Source organism: Pagrus pagrus, assembly GCF_965226575.1.
Source record: "Pagrus pagrus genome assembly, chromosome: 9".
NCBI classification, from domain to species: Eukaryota; Metazoa; Chordata; class Actinopteri; order Spariformes; family Sparidae; genus Pagrus; species Pagrus pagrus.
This window is the reverse complement of record NC_140193.1, coordinates 30,730,039-30,749,886: the sequence shown is the minus strand read 5'-3', so window position 1 is coordinate 30,749,886 and position 19,848 is coordinate 30,730,039. Positions and strand designations below refer to the sequence as shown.

At 40.9% G+C, this 19,848-nt stretch overlaps 1 protein-coding gene across 1 annotated transcript in view; it reads left to right on the top strand.

Moving 5' to 3' along the window:
- The first annotated feature begins 1,694 nt into the window (after positions 1 to 1,694).
- The window catches only part of kcnh3 (potassium voltage-gated channel, subfamily H (eag-related), member 3), a 165,213-nt gene continuing 147,059 nt past the window's right edge, over positions 1,695 to 19,848 (top strand). The window contains exon 1 of the mRNA XM_084362734.1: positions 1,695 to 1,946. Coding sequence (XP_084218860.1) covers positions 1,871 to 1,946 — 76 coding nt within the window. The 5' untranslated portion in view covers positions 1,695 to 1,870. The remainder of the gene's footprint in view (positions 1,947 to 19,848) is intronic.

The window sequence follows — 19,848 nt, the reverse complement described above, 5'->3', positions numbered from 1 at the left end:
ATCATTTTGACAATATCCTGTAAGAACTGTGCCCATGAAGTTGTGTAGACCTGCTGTCACGAATCCAATGAATGAATGAAATATATAACATAATATATAATGACATATGACAAAATAACTTCCAAGCATGATGTTTTAGATGGATTCCAGGGCCCAGAATATTATATACAGTTTTTATTATAAACCAAGTCAGAATTTTAAGATTGAAAGAGATCCCTTGCCTCTGATCCCACACTGTATAATAGCATTGCCCTTAATTGCTCTTAGGATTTTGACACATTCATATGTTTTTATCACACAATCCTAGTATAGCCTGAACAAAGGCATATTTAGCCTATGTGTTTGCAGCATTCTCCTAAACAACTGACGTAGATGGGGACTTTATCATAGTGGGCAATTTGGAGCCCTTATGAAGACCTAATGGTTAAAAAATGTTGGTTCTTTTAAACGACTGACCTTTTAATGATTTAACCACTATAGTCAAGGCTTTTTAATGAGTCCTTCCTGCTTTTTTCCCTTGTGTGCAGTGTCTGGATTGCCTCTGGTTTTTGTTGTAAATCAGGTCGCTTCAAATCAATTTAGACTCTCTGGGCTTCTGGAGACTTGGATCATGCCAGATGAGGAGCTGTGTAGAAGTTAATTAATCTTTTTTTGATTGTTTTTTTTCAAGTTTTAAAACGTCTCCAGCTACTTCAGTTGTTTAGGAGAATGCTGCCATGCTGTTCCACTGTGAAGCTCCAGGAAAGTTTTGTGGACTATGAAACCTCCCCTGACTGTTCATCAGCATGGAGGAGATAATTGACTGAATTTTCATTTCTGGGTGAACTGTTCCTTTAAGGTTCAATCTTTAGACTATCTAATCACAATTTTAGGCCACATTAGGACTCCTATTTATTATATATGTACAAAAGGACATGGAATGTTTAAATTCCGCCGTGTGACGGCAGATGGCAGAATCTCACTGTGTGCTGAGGGCTGAACGGCTCTCTGGTCTCTCCAGCTGCACGGGGCCATGTGGTCCTGAGGAGGCGAGGAGCAGGCAGAGGAGCACATCATCGTGCTTTCTTTTACGGTACGCTTAAATAAAAAAAAAATCAGTCAGGTATACACCTACACAGGCTTATATGGTTCATTCCATACTCTCGTATCGCTTTAGGGCTTGGACTGAGGATATACTTTTAAATGCCGTAGGTGGGATTGTTTTGTTTTTATATTTAAACCGTTTAAAAATAGCGCTGATCTTGCTTCATGTAAACAGCAGTTGATCCGTTTAAGGGGGTCTGCTCATTTCACACACAGCAGTCCACGTTAGGTGAAAGGCCACCGGCTCCCCAAACAGCCGTCCTTCCCTCTTCTTTGTCTCCAGGTCCCACCTCCATTCTGAAGCAGGACCACAGCATGGCAAGACCCGAAAGGCATCATGTGACTCTGCATCTGCTCTCAGCGTAGAGAGAGAGAGAGAGAGAGAGAGAGAGAGAGAGAGAGAGGGCTGAGGAGGAGCTTGCTGCGATAAGATTCACTCCACGCACCATCAGCATCAAAAACTTGCAGTCTATCCATCCTCGTCTCTTTCTCGGGCGCGCTTGCTTTTGCGAACACACTCTGTTCTCTTCATGTGTTTTTCCCCCGCTGGAAGGTGCACAGGTGCATCCCACGGTTGATAGTCGCTCTTTGTTGAGTTGATTATGGTCACAACCCCCACGGTGCCAAGGTGGAGTCACCGCGCGTATCTCGGATCGGTGCGCTTCTCCAGGGGCTGGGATGCGCACCGGGCACCTCTCGCTTCCTGCCAAGTTTCGGGTCTGAGCAGGAGTCAAGCGCTGCTGCCCCGGGCCGCCGAGGCAGGAGGACCCAGTCGACCCGCAGCAGGATGCCGGTGATGAGAGGGCTGCTGGCCCCTCAAAACACCTTCCTGGACACCATCGCCACCCGCTTTGATGGCACCCGTGAGTAACAAACCAAAGATTTCTGCCCACTGCACACAGTTTACATACAGTAGCTCCTGTAAACAGTTTTCCCTCTCATAACACAAAAAGAAGTCACTGTATGGAACACTACATACAAGCCAAGCCGATGCCCCTGTGTACATTTAGGAATGATACAACTTCAAAAGTTATTGAAAAGATATTCACCTTTTCATTCTGTCTAAATGAATGAGGACATCTACGCAGTGACATCCTGTGTGAAAACAGCCAACACTCTGGTCTTCTATTCTAATGATTGCACATTGTGATGACTGCTGAAATGTTTTGTAATAGATGCAACTGAAAGAGATGTATTGTGCTGTACCTGAAGTTGCTTCAGTTCCATTGTGCACCACTGGGTCTGTTCTGCACACATTTCACTCTGTTTTGTCTCCTGTAGTCAAATAGTCTCACCAGAGACGTTGCAGTTCACTGTTTGAGTATCACTCTTGTACTTGGCTTCCCCGATGAGCTGACACAACTCCTGTTTTACTCTGATCTCTATCATGATCTCACTCAGGGTGTTCAGGCAGGAGCAGCTGAAATGCTGCCAGAGAGAGGGAGGCAGGGTGGTAGGTTCTTTCTTTGGCGAGGGTGTCTTGTGAACAGATGCGATGAGCAGCCCGCGTGTGTTCGGGCCCATGCTGGGTAGGTGGGCGGGTGAGAGATGCTTATATCGTGTTTGGGCAGTTCAGCTCTCCTTCTGTGTTGATTATTCAAGGCGACAGGAGTTTGTGTGAGTCTGCGAGTGAGCCAGTGTCTCCCCTAAACCAGTTATGTGTGACAGCATGATAGAAAAGATTATTTGACCATGCAGCAAGCATGTAGCTTAAAGGCAGATCCTGATCTCACTCAAGGTTTTTCCAAGCCCTCTCCTCTCCTCTCCTCTCCTCTCCTCTCCTCTCCTCTCCTCTCCTCTCCTCTCCTCTCCTCTCCTCTCTCCTCTCCTCTCCTCTCTTCCTCTCCTCTCCTCTCCTCTCTCCTCTCCTCTCCTCTCCTCTCCTCTCTTCCTCTCCTCTCCTCTCCTCTCCTCTCCTCTTCTCTCCTCTCCTCTCCTCTCCTCTCCTCTCCTCTCCTCTCCTCTCCTCTCTTCCTCTCCTCTCCTCTTCTCTCCTCTCCTCTCCTCTCCTCTCCTCTCCTCTCTTCCTCTCCTCTCCTCTCCTCTCCTCTCCTCTCCTCTCCTCTCCTCTCTTCCTCTCCTCTCTTCCTCTCCTGTCCTCTCCTCTCCTCTCCTCTCTTCCTCTCTTCCTCTCCTCTCCTCTCCTCTCCTCTCAGACAAAACACAGTAGCAATTGTGCCTCCTGATTTTGTCAACAAGACATTTTTAAAGGCAAAGTGAGTTGTTATGTTGTCTTTTAGTAAGGATTCAGCAGCCCAGTTGCCAGGATAAAATGATGGCTGAAAATGTTTCTGCAGACCACTAATACGAATAATAATTCTCCAAAATGTGCAACGTAACAGGTGCACATGACATGTTTATGACCTGACTGTCATATGAAGAGGTAATGGTGGTGGAGCTACAGACCTTGTGACAACAGAAACTGGATATTTTTGAGACTGTCCACATTTGGTATCAACATCTGTCCTGCGTAATCCCATCAGAAGTGGACAGCTTTGTGCCCATCAGTTCACACCTGGCATTAACATGAGTGACCACTTGTTATCATATTGCATATCTTCATGTATAACATTTGCCAGATTAATAAGAAGGCCCAAGTAGTTAAGAATTTGATGTAGATGCAGTTCACACAGTTCATGAAGTTTCTCCTCACTCCACAACTCACAGGGAGTCTGGGGAGTTTTCTCTACGGGTGTCAAAAAAGTAGCCTATATTGGTTACTGTTTACTAAAATTCACATGCTTACCCTCAATATAATGTTGTCTTCGTTCATAAATTGAGCGTACATGTTGAAATCCGTTGGAACATTGTGTTCAAACAGCTGCTTAGTGTTGGCAGGTAAGACGTACTTTAGACACAGAAGCTTACTGGCTTCTGTGTCACAGTGATGCTGTGTCAAACTGACACTTTTTTTGAGGAAAGGAACAACTTAGTGTATTGCACTTAATGCTGAATTTAGAAGAAGACATGAATAACTTTGAATTTGTCGTAGTTAACTTTTGCAAAGTTTGATATGTTTCTTCTCATTCAACAACTCTTACAATCGCACAATTAAGTAAGGGAGTCTGGAGATTTTTGGGGTAACTAGTGCAATGGTTAGTTGAAACAGACAACGTTCAGACAAACATTTGCTGCTAATATTGGCAGGTTAAGGGAGACCAATCATGTAGCTTGCATTACAGTGAATCACGTGAAAATCTTTTCCTAACCCTCACCTAAGTGGTATTTGTCCCTAAACCTAACCAGACCATGTGTTACAACATGAAGTAGAAAACTAAATGTAAAGGTTCAACATATCTGTGGTTTGCAGAAATGTTACATTGGCAACATTTATTCTGCCGATCGGGTTGGGATTGAGATACGCTGTGATGACAAAAGGGAGTTAATTGGTTCTCTGTACTGTATTGTCCTTTATCTTCACACTCATCTCTCTACTGCTCTGTTTCATATGACAAAGAGTCTACAAATACCTCAGGTCTCAAACACTATTACCATGTAGCCTGAATTATTCAGAGGACATGCTTGCATACATGTGCAGTGCACACAAATCAGACAGCACAATGTAAATCCCATTCCTTTTCATGTTCTGAAGATGAGCCCTCATCGTGTAAAGCAGTGGTCTAAACCCAGCCATTTTTCTCTGAGTGGCTAAAACACAGGCTTCTATTTGTTGAGGTTCTGATAATTACACATCTCCAGCAGTACATGTGCAGTCATTGTAATTAACTCACATGGATGTCAAGAATTCATCCCTGCCATTGCTGCTTGTCAGTGGAGGGGTGGGGGGGTGGGGGAGGGGGTGTGGGTGTGAGAGGTTGTGGGGGTGGGGAGGCAGGACCGTGCGCAGGCTGGTGGGATGGGAGTATGCGTAGCTCCTCTGGTGGGAGGAGGGGGAATTTTGGTTGTCTAAATATAAATCCATTCGGACTGGAGCTGTGACAAACATGCAGCTATGTGTTTTTTAATGGTGACTCTAGTTCCTCATTAAATCAGTCACTTGAGTGAGAGTGGAGGATAGTTCAGTTATGTATCTGTCTGTGGAGGGGATGGGTGCTTTGTGTCTCAGTGAACACTGCTGTGTGTGTACTTCTGTGAATAGGCTTGTTGTTGTAATGTGAATCAAATGGCAACCATGATTACTTTAAAAAGGCACTCATCTCTGCCAGAGCCATACCTGAAAGCACTTCATTTTCTCATGTTGAAGGCTATTAGCTGCTTTGTGTAGCTGCTCCATTGTTTTATTTGTCAGTCGACTGATGTGGACCGTTGGCAGAGCTTGGAAATGTCTCGGGCCCTTAAGGTCCAAGTTGAGAGCACAAATGCTGATTTCAAAACAAACCACCAACAAATGAGACTCATACATACAGTATACTCTGTGACTCATGTCCACTGGGCTCCAACAACACTTTCTGCACTTGCTCTGGCTCAAACACAGAGTGAGTGAGAGTGTGCACACCCAAACTCCAGCAAGATCCTTGATTGCCTGACGGAGACCCTGTTAATATATTAAAGGGTTAGTCTGCTTTGATAAACGCTTAGGAGCTTATTAACTCAGCGTCAGCACTACTCCTTTACAGACCTGAAAGGAGAGATGTCCTGTTTAGATTGTCTGTCTCCTGCTGATACTGAGTACCAAACTGATAACAGTGCTTTTTTTCCAGATGTGGAATGTGTATACCCTGTTGGAATCATTTTCAGCTACGTTGACATTAGACCAGGGACTTCTGTGGAAAACGGAGTCAGTGGCCTGTGGTAGCTGAATGTTAATATTGTAGGACTAGGACTGTAATGACTACTCAACACATCAATTGGTAGACTGAACAAAAATGAATATATTAATATAAATATTTTAATAATCAATTAATTGTTATTTATCAAGAACAAATGCTAAACACTTACCACTTCCTGCTTTTCAAATGTGAGGATCTGCTGCTTTTCTCTTTTTTTTAACCTTTGCCAAAGAATGTTTTTAACCGTGTCTGTCTGTGTGTTTGTTTGGTTGGGTTGTCGGCAGGATTACATAAAAACTACTGAACAGATTTCCATGAAACTTGGATGGAGGATGTGTCTCAGCTCAAAATAGACCCCATTAACTTTTGGTGCTGATCCGGACAAGGGCACAGTTTTTTCTCACACTCTTTAACATTGTGACTTTTTTTTTGTACTCTCACTGAGTAATGAATTAAATGAAAATATGAATGGAGATGAAAATAACTGATCCATGCAGATACTGATGGAGAGAATGGGATAAGTGCAGTCCTTCCTCTGAAACCTTGCACATATTTATTAGTGCCTTATTTAATCTGTTCAACATCCTGAAAGATTCATGTCACATTTCACAGTGGTTGTATTTCACTATTAGATTGATGTTACAGCAGGTATTTGTATCATGTTGGCAACTTCTTGTCTCTCAAATGCTCTCATCCCGAGAAACTTACAATTCACATGCATGGCCCACATTAGACATAAAAAGCAGGGAATTTAAGTCTTGAATTTGTTCTGACTTGACCAGAGAGACAGTGAGAATGTAAGAAAGGTTCATGTGTTTGTTCACAAGGGCAAACGCATACACAGATTCACACACACATACCACAATGTTGATTTGAAGTGCTGCATCACTGCAGTTAGACATCAGAGCCTCTGAATCATACACTTGGAGAAAGGTTATTATTTATAGACCCCTCTCATGACGTATGTTATAAGCAACACCTCTCAGAGCAGCATGACAAAAATAATGTGCGCGCACACACACACACACACACACACACACACACACACACACCTTGTAAATAGAAAATTTGCTAACTGACTACACACCTTGTACATTTCTGTTTGTTTCTGTTCATTCTGCAATCATTGGATTCATGCAGAGGTCTCATTAAAATCATTACTTTGATTTTATGTGAAAATTACAGTCTTGGGGAAATTGTGGAGCTAGAGCAATAAAAGAAGTCCTCTGATGATTCATTATAAACCTCATGCAAAGTTCAATCAATGTTAATTTGCTGCTCCCTGGAAAAGACAGGAGCTGTGTGGGACTACACCAGTCAATTGGTCCTATTAATTGAGTGGGTCTTGGCTTGGTCCTAATCAGGTTAGGGCCTGAGCCCTGCTCATCACGTGGACATGCCTGGACCAGCACTGTGCATACGCTGCCACCAGCCTGTGAGCACCCTCTCCTTCTCTCAAGCTTCATTTTTAATCCAAAAGGAGATTTAATTGTATGAAGAAGGGAGAACAAAATAATGACAACTCAGTAGTCTACTGCAGTGTCACCTTTGAAAAAAAATATTTTATAGAGATTCAGCTTTTTAAAATCAAACAACATAATCTAGGTGTTTTTATTTTATTTTTGTCCAATGTGCATGTACAATGTAGAACTTCCCCTGAACCCCTTGTGTATCAGAGTCTCCTGGTGTCAGACACCTTCACCTGTTGCATTTTAAGATAAGGAATAAAACTTGAATCTGATGGAAAACCAAAGTCTTTACGAACTCAGTCCGTACATTGCCAATTTTGCAGATCAATCGGCATCGTTGAGTTGCAGCAAATTAATTGGCAGCAAATCAATAGAAGTGTTATCTGGACTGATAAAGGGCTTACTTTGCTAACAAAAACTAAAAGCAAATATTTAAATTTGAGTATTGAGATTGGAGTACTGCACCATATTTCATTAACTTTAAAGATCTTTCACCTCCATCTTGTCAGTCTTATCACACATAATGATCAATTTGCCACAAAGCACATTTGCCACAGCCATAGGGACATACGGTATATTACATTCTGTCTCTCTAACAGCTAAGATAACTTCAAATATCTCACATCTCTGAATCTCCACCCTCCTCCCCACTGCTGTTCCCCACCTTCAGTCTTTCATTACTCACCTCCCACCCTCTCTTCTTGATATCCAGTTTATTTTGTGCATTTGTGTCCACGTGCATAAGTGAGAAAATGAGTGTACATGGCTGCAGGGAGAAAACTGTCACCACTTCCCTGTGCCTGTGTTTGTGTGTCTGTGTGCATCTGTGCCTGTGTGTGTTTGACAGCACAGATTAGCGGTGAAGCATTGTTGTGTCTCAGGTGTGTGTTTCCCCTGTGGTGCTTTGTGCTTAAACCCCCTCCTGGCTTCTCGTCAGGCAGGAACAGATATAATGATAGGCCTTATAATGGCTGGGCTTGGCTCTGTCATCTTATGATGTTAGGAAGCTATACCCATCATATTTTACACCCGATAAAAAGATAAAAAGGGTCTACAGCCATGCTAGCGGCTCAGTGAGGCTGCACTTTGATACAGTAATGCTTTGAACCAAATAGCAATTTTAGTATGGCAAAATGCTCACAATGATATTTTAAACATGCTAATGTTAACATTTATAATGTTTACCACAGTCATCATCTTAGTTCAGCATGATAACATGCTAAAATTATGAATTAGCACAAAGTACAGCTCGGTATTTAGACCTATTATGCATGTTGGTCTATAGGTTAATTAGCATACAGACACTGTCTGCTAAGCTTTACTAGAGCAGTCTGAGGTAAAAAAGTGAAGCGCGCTAAAAGAAGCTCATTGTGGGAACAAAACCTCAAGAAATGCAACAAAGTCAAATGTAGGTTAAAATGTGTGACGCTACACTCCAGTTTAGTTGAACTATAGCACTATGCTGTTCTACACTGAGAACAAAAACCCTGCTGCCATGTCTGAGGATGGCCTGCAGCCAAAGATGAGCCTACGCCACTGCTAGCCGGGGGAAGAAGGTGTGATGCGTCGGTCCGAGGCGACATGCTGCCAATAAGTGTGGTAGAAGGAGACGGATTCAAAGTTAGTTAGTAGGCCTATGTTATGCCATCTAGAGCCACTGTGACCAAACACATGAAAAGCATTTTGAGTAGACGTATGTGCTAAAAGTCAGGCTAGCTAGGGCAAACAAGCTAATGCTAGCTCTGTAATTTCATCAGTGCTGACTGGGAGATGCAGCCCAGTGTGCTCCTTTCTCCAGCACAGGTACAGGAAGTAGATCCAGCTGTGTGAGATGAGCTCCTTACTCAGAACTTTTCTGTGTCAGACAACCTCGCCGGAACTCACTGAGTCAATGGAGTGCCAGGCTAAAAGGAAAGCACCTCTTGATTTGATCTATATCTTTATAATTAACAGGGAAGTTACCAGTTAATGGGTGTCAAGCAATCAAAAGCAAAATTGACTGAAACTGACATACCTAGTTGATACTGAAGTTATTAAGTGTATCGGCATCAGCCATGATGTGTCTGATCTACACTGAACACATTTTCTTTGCCAAAATCATCAAAAATAAGTGTTTGTGCTCTCAGCTACATTCATGTAGTCACAGTGAGCTGCTGGTGAGATTTGAATGGGGAACAGAGAGTGGGGGTATTGGATTAGATTTGAGTTATCAGAGTCAGCATTGGGAGGGAAAAAGTTTGATTGGTGCATCCCTCATGACAATGTCATTAATTTGTAGGTTTTGAGGAAACAACAGACAGAGAGTTGATTTTTAGGAAAGAACAGAGTATTAAGAGGGCAAATATTTGAATTTATGATGTGGAGCTACTTTAGTAGGCCACCCATGAATCAGGGCCACAATAACACTAGTGTAATATGGTATTTAGTGCCAAACTCTTAGCACTGCCATGAAATTTTGAAAACTGGAGGATGTTGCTTTTTTGTGAGCTTACAGTATGTTATATAGTCATTTGATCATGTAAAAAAATAGTTTTTATGGCTGAAGCTCTTGCAGTGGCAAATTAAAATAAGCACACTGATCGTGGTTATAATGTGGGTCTGGCTTGCACAGATTATCTATTATCTGGCTGTACGGGTGAGCGGAACACAGCTGAGGTGAGTATGGTGAACGTGAAAGCGGTGAATGATAATCAAAGTGGCAACATGTGACCTCTTACATAAACCTAGTTCCATTGACATCACTGACAAATGTAGTTTTAACATTTCTTTTCAGTGGTCCAATCACAACACAAAATGGAGCTCTTCAAAAATAGGAAAACACATGAGCATTAAGCAAGATGGCATCAGCATTCATGGGAATTGTAAAAGGATGAATCAAAGAGTGAATAACTACAGCTAATAATGTTACCTAATGTAGTATGGTTGTGTTTGTACAGTAGCTCAGCCTGCAGGTCACAATCTGCCTCTCGCTGTCACTGCTGGGCAAAATGGGGGAGAGTGAGTCACAGGGAGTGGGAGAAAGAGAGATAGAGAGAAACTGATGTGTGTGTGTGTGTGTGTGTGTGTGTGTGTGTAGGGTAAAGGAAGAGAAAGAGGATGGGTGGGTAATGGTTGGAGGAGGCTACACAAAGTAATGAAGTGTGTGGTGTGTACAGGGTATCGGCAGATATGATCAAACTGCAAAACTGGAAGAAGACTGAAGGCAGAGAGGATGAGACAAGGATGGACAGATCAGGGCTTAAGCAGAAATCTATCCAAGATAATCAAAGTGATAATGATTTGATTCATATTGCAGTTTTCAAAAATGATGCCACAAAATGTTTTACAGTAAAAGAAAAATAAGGTGGAAAAAAAGGGTAAAAATAACATCCAAATTATAAGAATTAAAACTGACTCCATAGTTATACAACAGATTATAATCAGATATAAGCTAAAAATATATGTGAAGGAGGGATTTTAAAAGAGGAGATTGACTTTGCCCACTTGAGACGTTCAAGGAGTTAATGTTAATGTTAATGTTAATGTTAATGTTAATGGGACAGGTGACCAGGGTTCATCCACAATCCTGAGACTTGAAAGAGTCACTACTTTATTTTGAAAAGGTGTGTTGTACTTTTGAAAACAGTAAACTTATGAAAGGGGTAACACTTAAAGCAACATTATTGTAAAATTAGCCTAACCCTAAAGATGTGGTGAATGTTATTGGAATATATAATATACAGATTATATATAATATATAATGCATTTAAATGTATTTTTGAAAGGCTTAAACACTGGAAGCCATGTAGCCTCTCCTCTCTGCAGTCAGTTGCCTCTGATATGGCTCCACTCTTTTCTACTACTAGTTTACTAACTCTGCAGTCCACTCGCTGAAACACTTTCCCACCTGCAGGAATCCACTCGAGACCTGCATGCCACATTTCATTGCCTGTATAATATGTCTCACAAAGTTATATGAGGCCTGATCTATTAGTTATGTGGACTGTGAATGGGGCAGAGAATTAATAAAACCATTAATTAGAAATGCTCTCCAGCACATTTATAATCAAGAGAGCTCTTGACAGAGTGAGCTTGCTTCATTATTTCTGAATTTAAGAGTATCCTTTGCACTTCTGTTGCGCCTGCAGTCAGATTATAAGGCTGATAATCAATGAGAGAACTCTGCTTGCTTACTGAATTAGGTTTTAAACAGATGGATTATTTCCACCATTCAGACACTAAAAGCTCCTGGAGCTGGAATCCTAAGGCCTACAGAGAGGGTTGTGCATCTCTCCCTTCTAACATGATTCAATACGTATCTAGATTCATGGGCTACGATATGATTCAATTCTTTTTATTATGGAATGATTCCGATTCAGTACGATTCGATTCAATCCAGTTTCGGTACGATACAATCCCATACAATTCTTTGTTTCATGTAGACATTAATTTTATCAATTTTGTCATAAATTAGAATAAGCCAATTCTATAAACCTGGCATTGTTTACCTTCAAATAGATATTTGCTAAGACCAGGGAATCACATGTATTTTTCTTACTATTAATCTGCTTAAACCTCAGTTTATAAAAAACACACCTCTCCACCATCCTGGATCTGAGGAACAACTATCCTGGATCTCCATGAGCAGGGTCTCTCTGAGCTGGATCTATCTGCATTGGACCTCTCTGAACTGGATGTCCCTGACTGTCTGTATCCTCTGCTTCCTAATAATCGGTGTATGAAATCACACCTATGATTAACAATCAGACAAATGTTTACTACTGATAACCAACTCAAAAGTTGGATTAACTCAACTGTGTGCACTGGGCAGCAACTGTCAGTAGACAGTACACAGTGTGCAGTATGGTTCTATTCAGTACATAATGTCAGGAGACAATGACAGTTAACAGTGTGCAGTACTACCAGCACTCAGAATACAGCTAATGATAGCAACACGTTCAAAAGCAGACAGGGCGTAAGTCCTTAGCAATAAAACGGCCAAAGATGCTGTGATTACCTTAGACCTTAGAAGTTGTGGCTGGAAAAAGTGTTTAATCAACCTGTCTTAGTCTTGCGTGTTCTGCTAGTGCTAGCTTTACTAGCATCCTCGTTGTCTGCACAGGTTTCATCATGCCATCTCACCAGGTGAATGCTAAGGTACGTGCTACCACTGCACTGTACGCTGTTCTACAGAGCTTACAAACGGTCTGCTTTCTGTCCAACTTTCCTTCAAATCCGTAAAATCCAAATCTCTTGCAGGCTTTTGATTTTAGATTTGACAGTGCATTGTAAATCTTGTCGGCGTTGTCGGACATGTTGGTTTTGTTTCCTTGGCAACGCTATGTTAACGTTTCTGTGCCACAGAATCTGGCGATGACCTTTGACCTTGAAGAAAATCGATTCATAACTTTAAAATCAGGGCATCGACCCGTTGACAGTGCATTTACATCGATCCCGGGGTCCACGTATCGGTGAAGTTGTATTTTTAACTAAAACCGATTTTGGAGTCATATTTGTTAATTTTTACACAATTACCTACAGAGATTGTTTTCTTTTGCTTAGAAACACATGCACACACTTAAATATACATGCTTCTTCTCTCACTCTCCCTGTCTCTCTCTCTCTCTCTCTCACACACACACACACACACACACACACACACACACACACACACACACACACACACACACACACACACACACACACACACACACACACACACACACAGAGTCTTTCTGGCTTCAGGAGGTTGCATTTCTGAAGGCAGTGGGTGAGTTGCGATCAATAGCTACCCAAACAGTCATATATTATTTACAATGGCTGTCTGTTTAAACCAATCAATATGGATGCTTTTACCACCTACCTGCAAGTGACTCAGTTTACTGAGGCTGCAGGTTAGACCATGACATAGTGATATCTGAAAGCACATGTAGTTGTTAAATATTATTCCCAGTTAGGCCTGAAGAGCTGGTAGCCTATTTCTTTGACTGTTTTACTTTCTTTCTCTCTGTCTTTTTTTCATTTATGCAGATATTTGCAAAAGATTTGTAATGTATACAGGTCTGTTGATGTTGTTACCAGAGCAAGCATTTTCAGCTCAAAATTGGAAACTCAAAGCCAGCTATACTTGCTACAGATTACTGTTGTGCTTAAACCCCCTCCTGTCAAAGTTGCTCCAGTCAAAGAGAGCTGAGTAGAAATCTAGTCCTTCAGCAGTCATTCCACTGATTTATTATAGTAGTATCGTAGTTACATTGTTGGATTCACGATGGATGGTTTTGAATTTCTCTTGTAAGTTTGAATGTGAAAATATACTGTATTATGAAGATTCAAGGTTTAAGGTTTTTATTATTCATACAATGCAGGATTGCCCAATGGAATGCTTTTGTAGCCCCCTCCATCTTACAAACATAGAAAATGTTTGAACAGATATTTTAAATATTTAAATGATCATTTAATATAAACAATAAGATCTGCAATCATGAATTATTATTGTATGTATTGTGTTATTGTATTGTAATCTTACATTTCCCTTAATATAAAGTGTAACTTAATATTTATGAAATTAATTTGACAGACATCAGAGATGACAGACGGATGATTTTAATCTATTTGAAAGCAACATTAATAACTGAATGCAACATTTGTGCATTAAAATGTATAAAAACGACCTTTGTTGAATATATTGCTGAGCTGTCTACGGTCATTATCCCAAACATTTCCAACGATGTCCAAACCCAGAGAAATTTTAATCAGCAATGGTGTTTTTTTAACAATGAAAACAACAACTCCCATGATCCCATGCTGCTTATGGACTTTTATTTCGAGAGAAATAGTTTTGAGAGCAAAACATGACTTTAATATCGTTTCAACAATATACACTGTATACACATTTTGTTTCTTTGTCTCTGTAATACATCACCTTTTTTTTCAAATCTTCTTTTTGTTTATTTTTATGAAAGAAATTTCTATGTATAGAATACTGGATGTTTGTATACTCGATTGTAGGACACATTTTCCTGATGACGACAATTTTAATTTTATATATGAACGATTCTTTAAATCACTTTTGCATATAATGTTTCTGCAACTGTTGTTCGTTAGTTAAAGTGTAAAAATAAAAGTTTGTTGCAGGAAAATATATACTGTCAAATGCCTGTTCCATTATTTAAAAAAAAATCTCTTAATTTGTCTCTCATGGGCTTAATGTGACTCAGAACTGAATATGATTTTAAAGGCTTTAATGTTGCAATGCCTGAACATTTTGTATGTAGGTTCATGAAGAGGCCAACATCAACTCAGAATCCATTAGAACTTCTTTCTTCTCTTTTTTTCTGTAAGAGAAAAAAAGGAAGAGATTTTATGATTCAGAAGGCTGTTTAATAGGGCTCAGTATCCAGGCAGTTCTATGGGGGCTCTTGCACTGAGCCAAGGGAAACAGGTGCCAAAATGTCAAGTTGAGTTTTGTCATCTTTCCTTTACTCTGGATCATGAGTTTTGTGAGCAGTTGCTTATTTTAGACCTGTGTTCAACCTTCCATACTTTTTATACCAGCACTGTCAAAAGCATAATTGGAGCAAAAGATGTAGTGAGGTGAAGAATGTACCATGGCCAGGTGAGCTACAGATCAACTGTGTGAAGCAGGAAGAGAGAGAGACAAGCAGAAAGTACAGACGGCAGAGAAGCAGACAGAGCTAGAAATAGACATCAAACCAGGTGGTCAATGAAGATGTCACCATGTGCGTAAGAAGGGGAGCAAAAGACATGAGTGCGCAGGAAGAGAAAGACTGAACCTGGGACTGTAATAGCAGTAAATGAAAGTGATGAAGCCAAAGCGACAGGGGGTATATTAGACAGCCCTGCAGTAATATGTTCCAATTGGAAGCAGATGAATCCGACCTCTGGCTTGATAGGACGGATAGAGCAGCTATTAGGTTGTCTTCAAAATGTTTCGTTGCGAATTTCCTAAAACCTTTTCTTCTTCATACTGCCTCATTTAGACAAATTTCAGCATCAGCTCAATAGCGTGTACTAGTTCTACACTGTCTCTATCTAAATCACAAATAAAGCTAAATGAATAAACAAAGAAGTATTATATTAGCTGTGGCGACTCAGGCCTTTATTCTGAAAGGCTGCTTAATATTTGTAATCCAGCAGTATTTCTACAAGCACACATTTATGTTGTTTTGTCGGATTAAGTTAGTTGAGTGGATGGATACTGTACGAGAAGAAAGTTGACATATTAAAAGATAGAAATAAAGAAATAAAGATAGAAATTGGATAAGAGAAGAAAACAATTTCAAATGAAATAAAATGAAAGAAGAAATGTTTACACATTATATATATTACCATTCCATACGCAACGATGTGCATCTATTTCTGTAAATAAATGTATGCACCTCAAGCACTGACTGAGAAAATCAGGCAGGCGAGAAAAGGAACAGGTCAGTGTCACATAGTGGCCACTGGTAATGCAGTTTATGCAGCCATTATGAACCATTATCATGCAGCCATTATCACCTAGCAGAGGTGGGCCAAGGCATTGTTTTGCAAGTCATAAGTAAGTCTCAAGTCTTTGCCCTCAAGTCCCGAGTCAAGTCCAAAGTCAACACTGACAAGTCTCAAGTCAAGTCCCGAGTCCTGCAGTTTGAGTTTCGAGTCCTTTCGAGTCCTTTTAACCACAGAGTAATAATACATTTACACAGATCATTATGCTTTTAAAATCTGTATTTATTTATTAAAAACTATTGCACTATTGACCAGTCATTTTAAACATTTAACTCATATTTTGCAAGAAAATTCTTCATTTTAAACCACTCCTTTATAGAATAAACACATTTGAAAAAACAAGTGCAACTGCAATTATTTGTACAAAAGTGCTAACATTGTATTTCCATGGCATATTGCATTTTAACTAGTTCCACAGCAGTTTCTGTCCTGTCCTGTACTTATCTCATCTCATTTATCTCATCTCATATTGTCTGTGTGTGTATGTGTGAGTGTGTGTGTACATGTGAGAAACATAACAAATACATGAACGTAACAATGAACAGGGTTGTGCTTTTTATATGTCAGGGCCCTATGCTGCATTTTGCAAAAGACCACATTGGCCAAAAGTCTGTCAGTCATTTGTGCACAATGGGGACGTAGTATGATGCCACCATGGCTGAAAACTCGCTCCACTGGATCACTGGAGGCAGGCGCTGCCAAGACTCTAATGGCCACTTGGAACAGTGAAGGAAGAGTCTTTAAGTTCAATGCCCAGAACAAGAGGGCGTTCTGTCCTTTTGCTATGTCAAGGTAGAGACTTAGCTGTAGTGCTGGAGTAGTCCCAACATCCTTCTTCTGCCTCTTATGGTATACAGCAAACAGCCCTTCTCCTTCTCTAAGGTCCTCTTGCTCTTCTTCATCGACAAGAGGCACATCAACAAGAGGCAACAATTCTGGCAAAACATGTAAAAACAATAGCAGAAACAAAAGAGTCCTTATTACCATTTGTGTTGGTGATGCAGTGTGTTAGACTGAAATACTTAATTATTGTTGCAGTCAATTAGATCAGATTATGAGGGGAAAAGTTACATTAGACTCAGTATCATTTACCTTTAACTTGTTGTGCCACCTCTGCCTTGACGTCACGATTGACCAGCACATGGGGCTCCACCCACAACAGAGAAAAGGCTGGAGCCAAGGCAGCTGCTTTGAGGTAGACTGGATCTGAAAAGGGGGCAGTGATCCCATCTTGTGTCCTGTCCATTTTCACATTGATGAAGATTCCGAGAAATCTTTTGTTCAGGGATGCCTGGAGACTTCTGACCAGGCCGCTCAGGAAACAGACTTGAGGCTTCAGCTTCTCAAGGTGGTGGTTGAGGGACAATCAGTGACAACAGCACTGATTGTGATGACCTTCTCCCCCTGTGTCAAATCAGTTGCTTCTCCAAATGGCTTCAAGATATCCACCAACTCCTTCAACAGACTCCACTCCTGTGCTGTGAATGACAACTCCCTGTGCCCAGCCTTTTCTAGAACAGCACAGAGCTTTAGATGATCGCACTGGAGAACTGCCTTCACTTGCCTCAGTGTTGAGTTCCATCTTGTGTTGACTGCAGCAGAGATGCCTTTCTGTTCCCCAAATTCAGCATCACACACATCTTTGAATGTTGTGCTTGTGTGCAGCAGTGAGCTGAGTTTTGATAACTCTGAAAGAGAAGGAGATACCACTTTTGTTTCTTTCAAACCGTCTCCCACCACCAGCTGAAGAGTGTGTGCAAAACACTGCAAGCGCTGTTTCTTTGCCATAGCAATCTACTTTTTGCTGATCTTCCAGGGTTAAGTCACACCAGAGCTCAGGGTCATCAAGATGATCTCCTTCATCGTCATCCTCTTGTTCTCTGGGGAAGCACACAGTGAATGCTTTTCGCATGTTAGCAGCATTGTCACTAATAATGTAGTCCACTTTATCTTTAATGTTGTATTCATCACATATTGCCTCCAATTGGTCACAGATTCTTTCAGCTGTGTGTGAGCCTTTGAAGCGCTCACAGGCCAAGAGATTGGACTTTAGCTGTATCCTCTCTGCCTCTTTCTCTATCCAGTGCACAGTGACACCGAGGAATCCCCTCATCTTTCGGTCAGACCAAATGTCCACAGTGACTGAAACATGGTCAGTGTTGCTCAATTGAGTTTTTAATTTTGAACGTCTCTCTTCAGTGAGGTTCTCTGTCTTTGATGTCAGTGTTCTGCGACACACTGCGCTGCACTTGCTGTCAAGTACTGTCAGAAAGTGCCGAAAACTCTTGTTTTCCACAATAGATGGGCAAGTTGCAATCAATAATCAAGACGGACAGTATTGCATTGGTGATAGCTTTCTGTTGTGGACTCATGCTGTAATGCCCGACACGATTGTCCAGGAATTGCAAGATTGAAGGCTGTTGTGGTGATGCTTTTGTTCATCTTGTATTCTTCAAATCTGTAAGAGGTAAGCATATTAAACAGATGTCAGAATCCCTTATAGCCACAAATGAATTGTATTAAACTACTCTTTATTACTCATATTATTAATATCAATCTTAACATTGTGTTATGAATTGTATTGTGCGTGTGTGTGTGTGTGGAAAACATTACGTTACAGTTGCTGCTGTAGCAGATTGCAGCACTGGTCATGTATTGTAAAACTTATTTCGGGTTGAAGGGATAGTTTGGGATTTGTGAAGTGGGGTTGTATGAGGGACTACGCACGGAAGATGGCGGTCAACGCACTCCCAGTACAAAGAAGCAGACAGGCTACCAGCACACGACTTAGGCTTTACATTGCTGTGGACGGGGTCAGCAGCTAAACGTAATTAAGCCACCTAAAAGAGGCAAACGAAACAAAATCAATGTCAGTTTAAGTGTAAGCCATATAAAGATATTTTCTTTTATATAAAGAATATTTTCATTGCTTTACCTTGCCGTCAAGACAGCTCTGTCAAGAAACTGACGTTATACTGCTTGTTAATTCACTGTCTCCAGCCCACCAGCAATTTTACCTTGCAGCACGTAGACCACCGAGGTAAACTTGCTGTTTTTGTCAATGGACTCTGGTTTGCTGGAGAGTGAGAACAACGAGCAGTATAACTTTGTTTTACTGTCGGAAAAGTCCGCCTCACAGCAAGCTAAAACGGTACACATATTCTTAATATAGTGTAGGCCTACATTTAAACTGACCTTGATTTTATTAGGTTTGTCTTTTTGTAGGTGGCTAAAATACGTGCTGCTGCTGCGTGTGATACATTGACTAATGTTATGTATAAGTACCTCATACAACCCTGCTTAAAAAAATCACTTAATAAAAGTATGAATAAAGGGAGTGAACTCGCAGTGGACGCAACAGATTACCGTGTTTGCAATGTAACGTTACAGCCTCATTGATTTAACTACACAGCAGAGAAAAGTTACTTAGCCAAGAAATGTTAGCTTTCATTCAAAGCTTACCGTTCTTTGTGCAACTTCAAATGTCGAACAAAGTTGGAAGTTGTTGCGTCTCCGTCTGTAATCTTCGACCCGCATGTTTTGCATACTGCAATTCGTTTTTTGTTGACCACCTGGTAGTTTCTATACCCGAATCATTGGTTGTCCTGCAATTTGATTGGATGGATGCTGTCGGATCAAAAAATGGAAAAAAAAAAATGGATCTAATTTGATTGGATGTTGTGCCGACAGCACATACACGCACAGACGCACACATATCCACAATGAAAGATACAGAGCGTTCCTTAATAACATACTTTTTAATCTTTGGGTTTTGAGGAAAGTAGCAAGTCTTGTCAAGTCAAAAGGCTTAAGTCCAAGTGAAGTCACGAGTCATTGATGTTAAAGTCCAAGTAGAGTTGCAAGTCTCTTTACATTTTGTCAAGTCGAGTCTAAAGTCATCAAATTCATGACTCGAGTCTGACTCGAGTCCAAGTCATGTGACTCAAGTCCACACCTCTGTCACCTACAGACCCTGTTAGTGCCACATGCATACCTGCCTTAGGCACTGGTTGTAATTAAACAGATGCTAGTAACTGCAGTGTTTGTACTATACAATATATAAATATAGGTCACGCTTT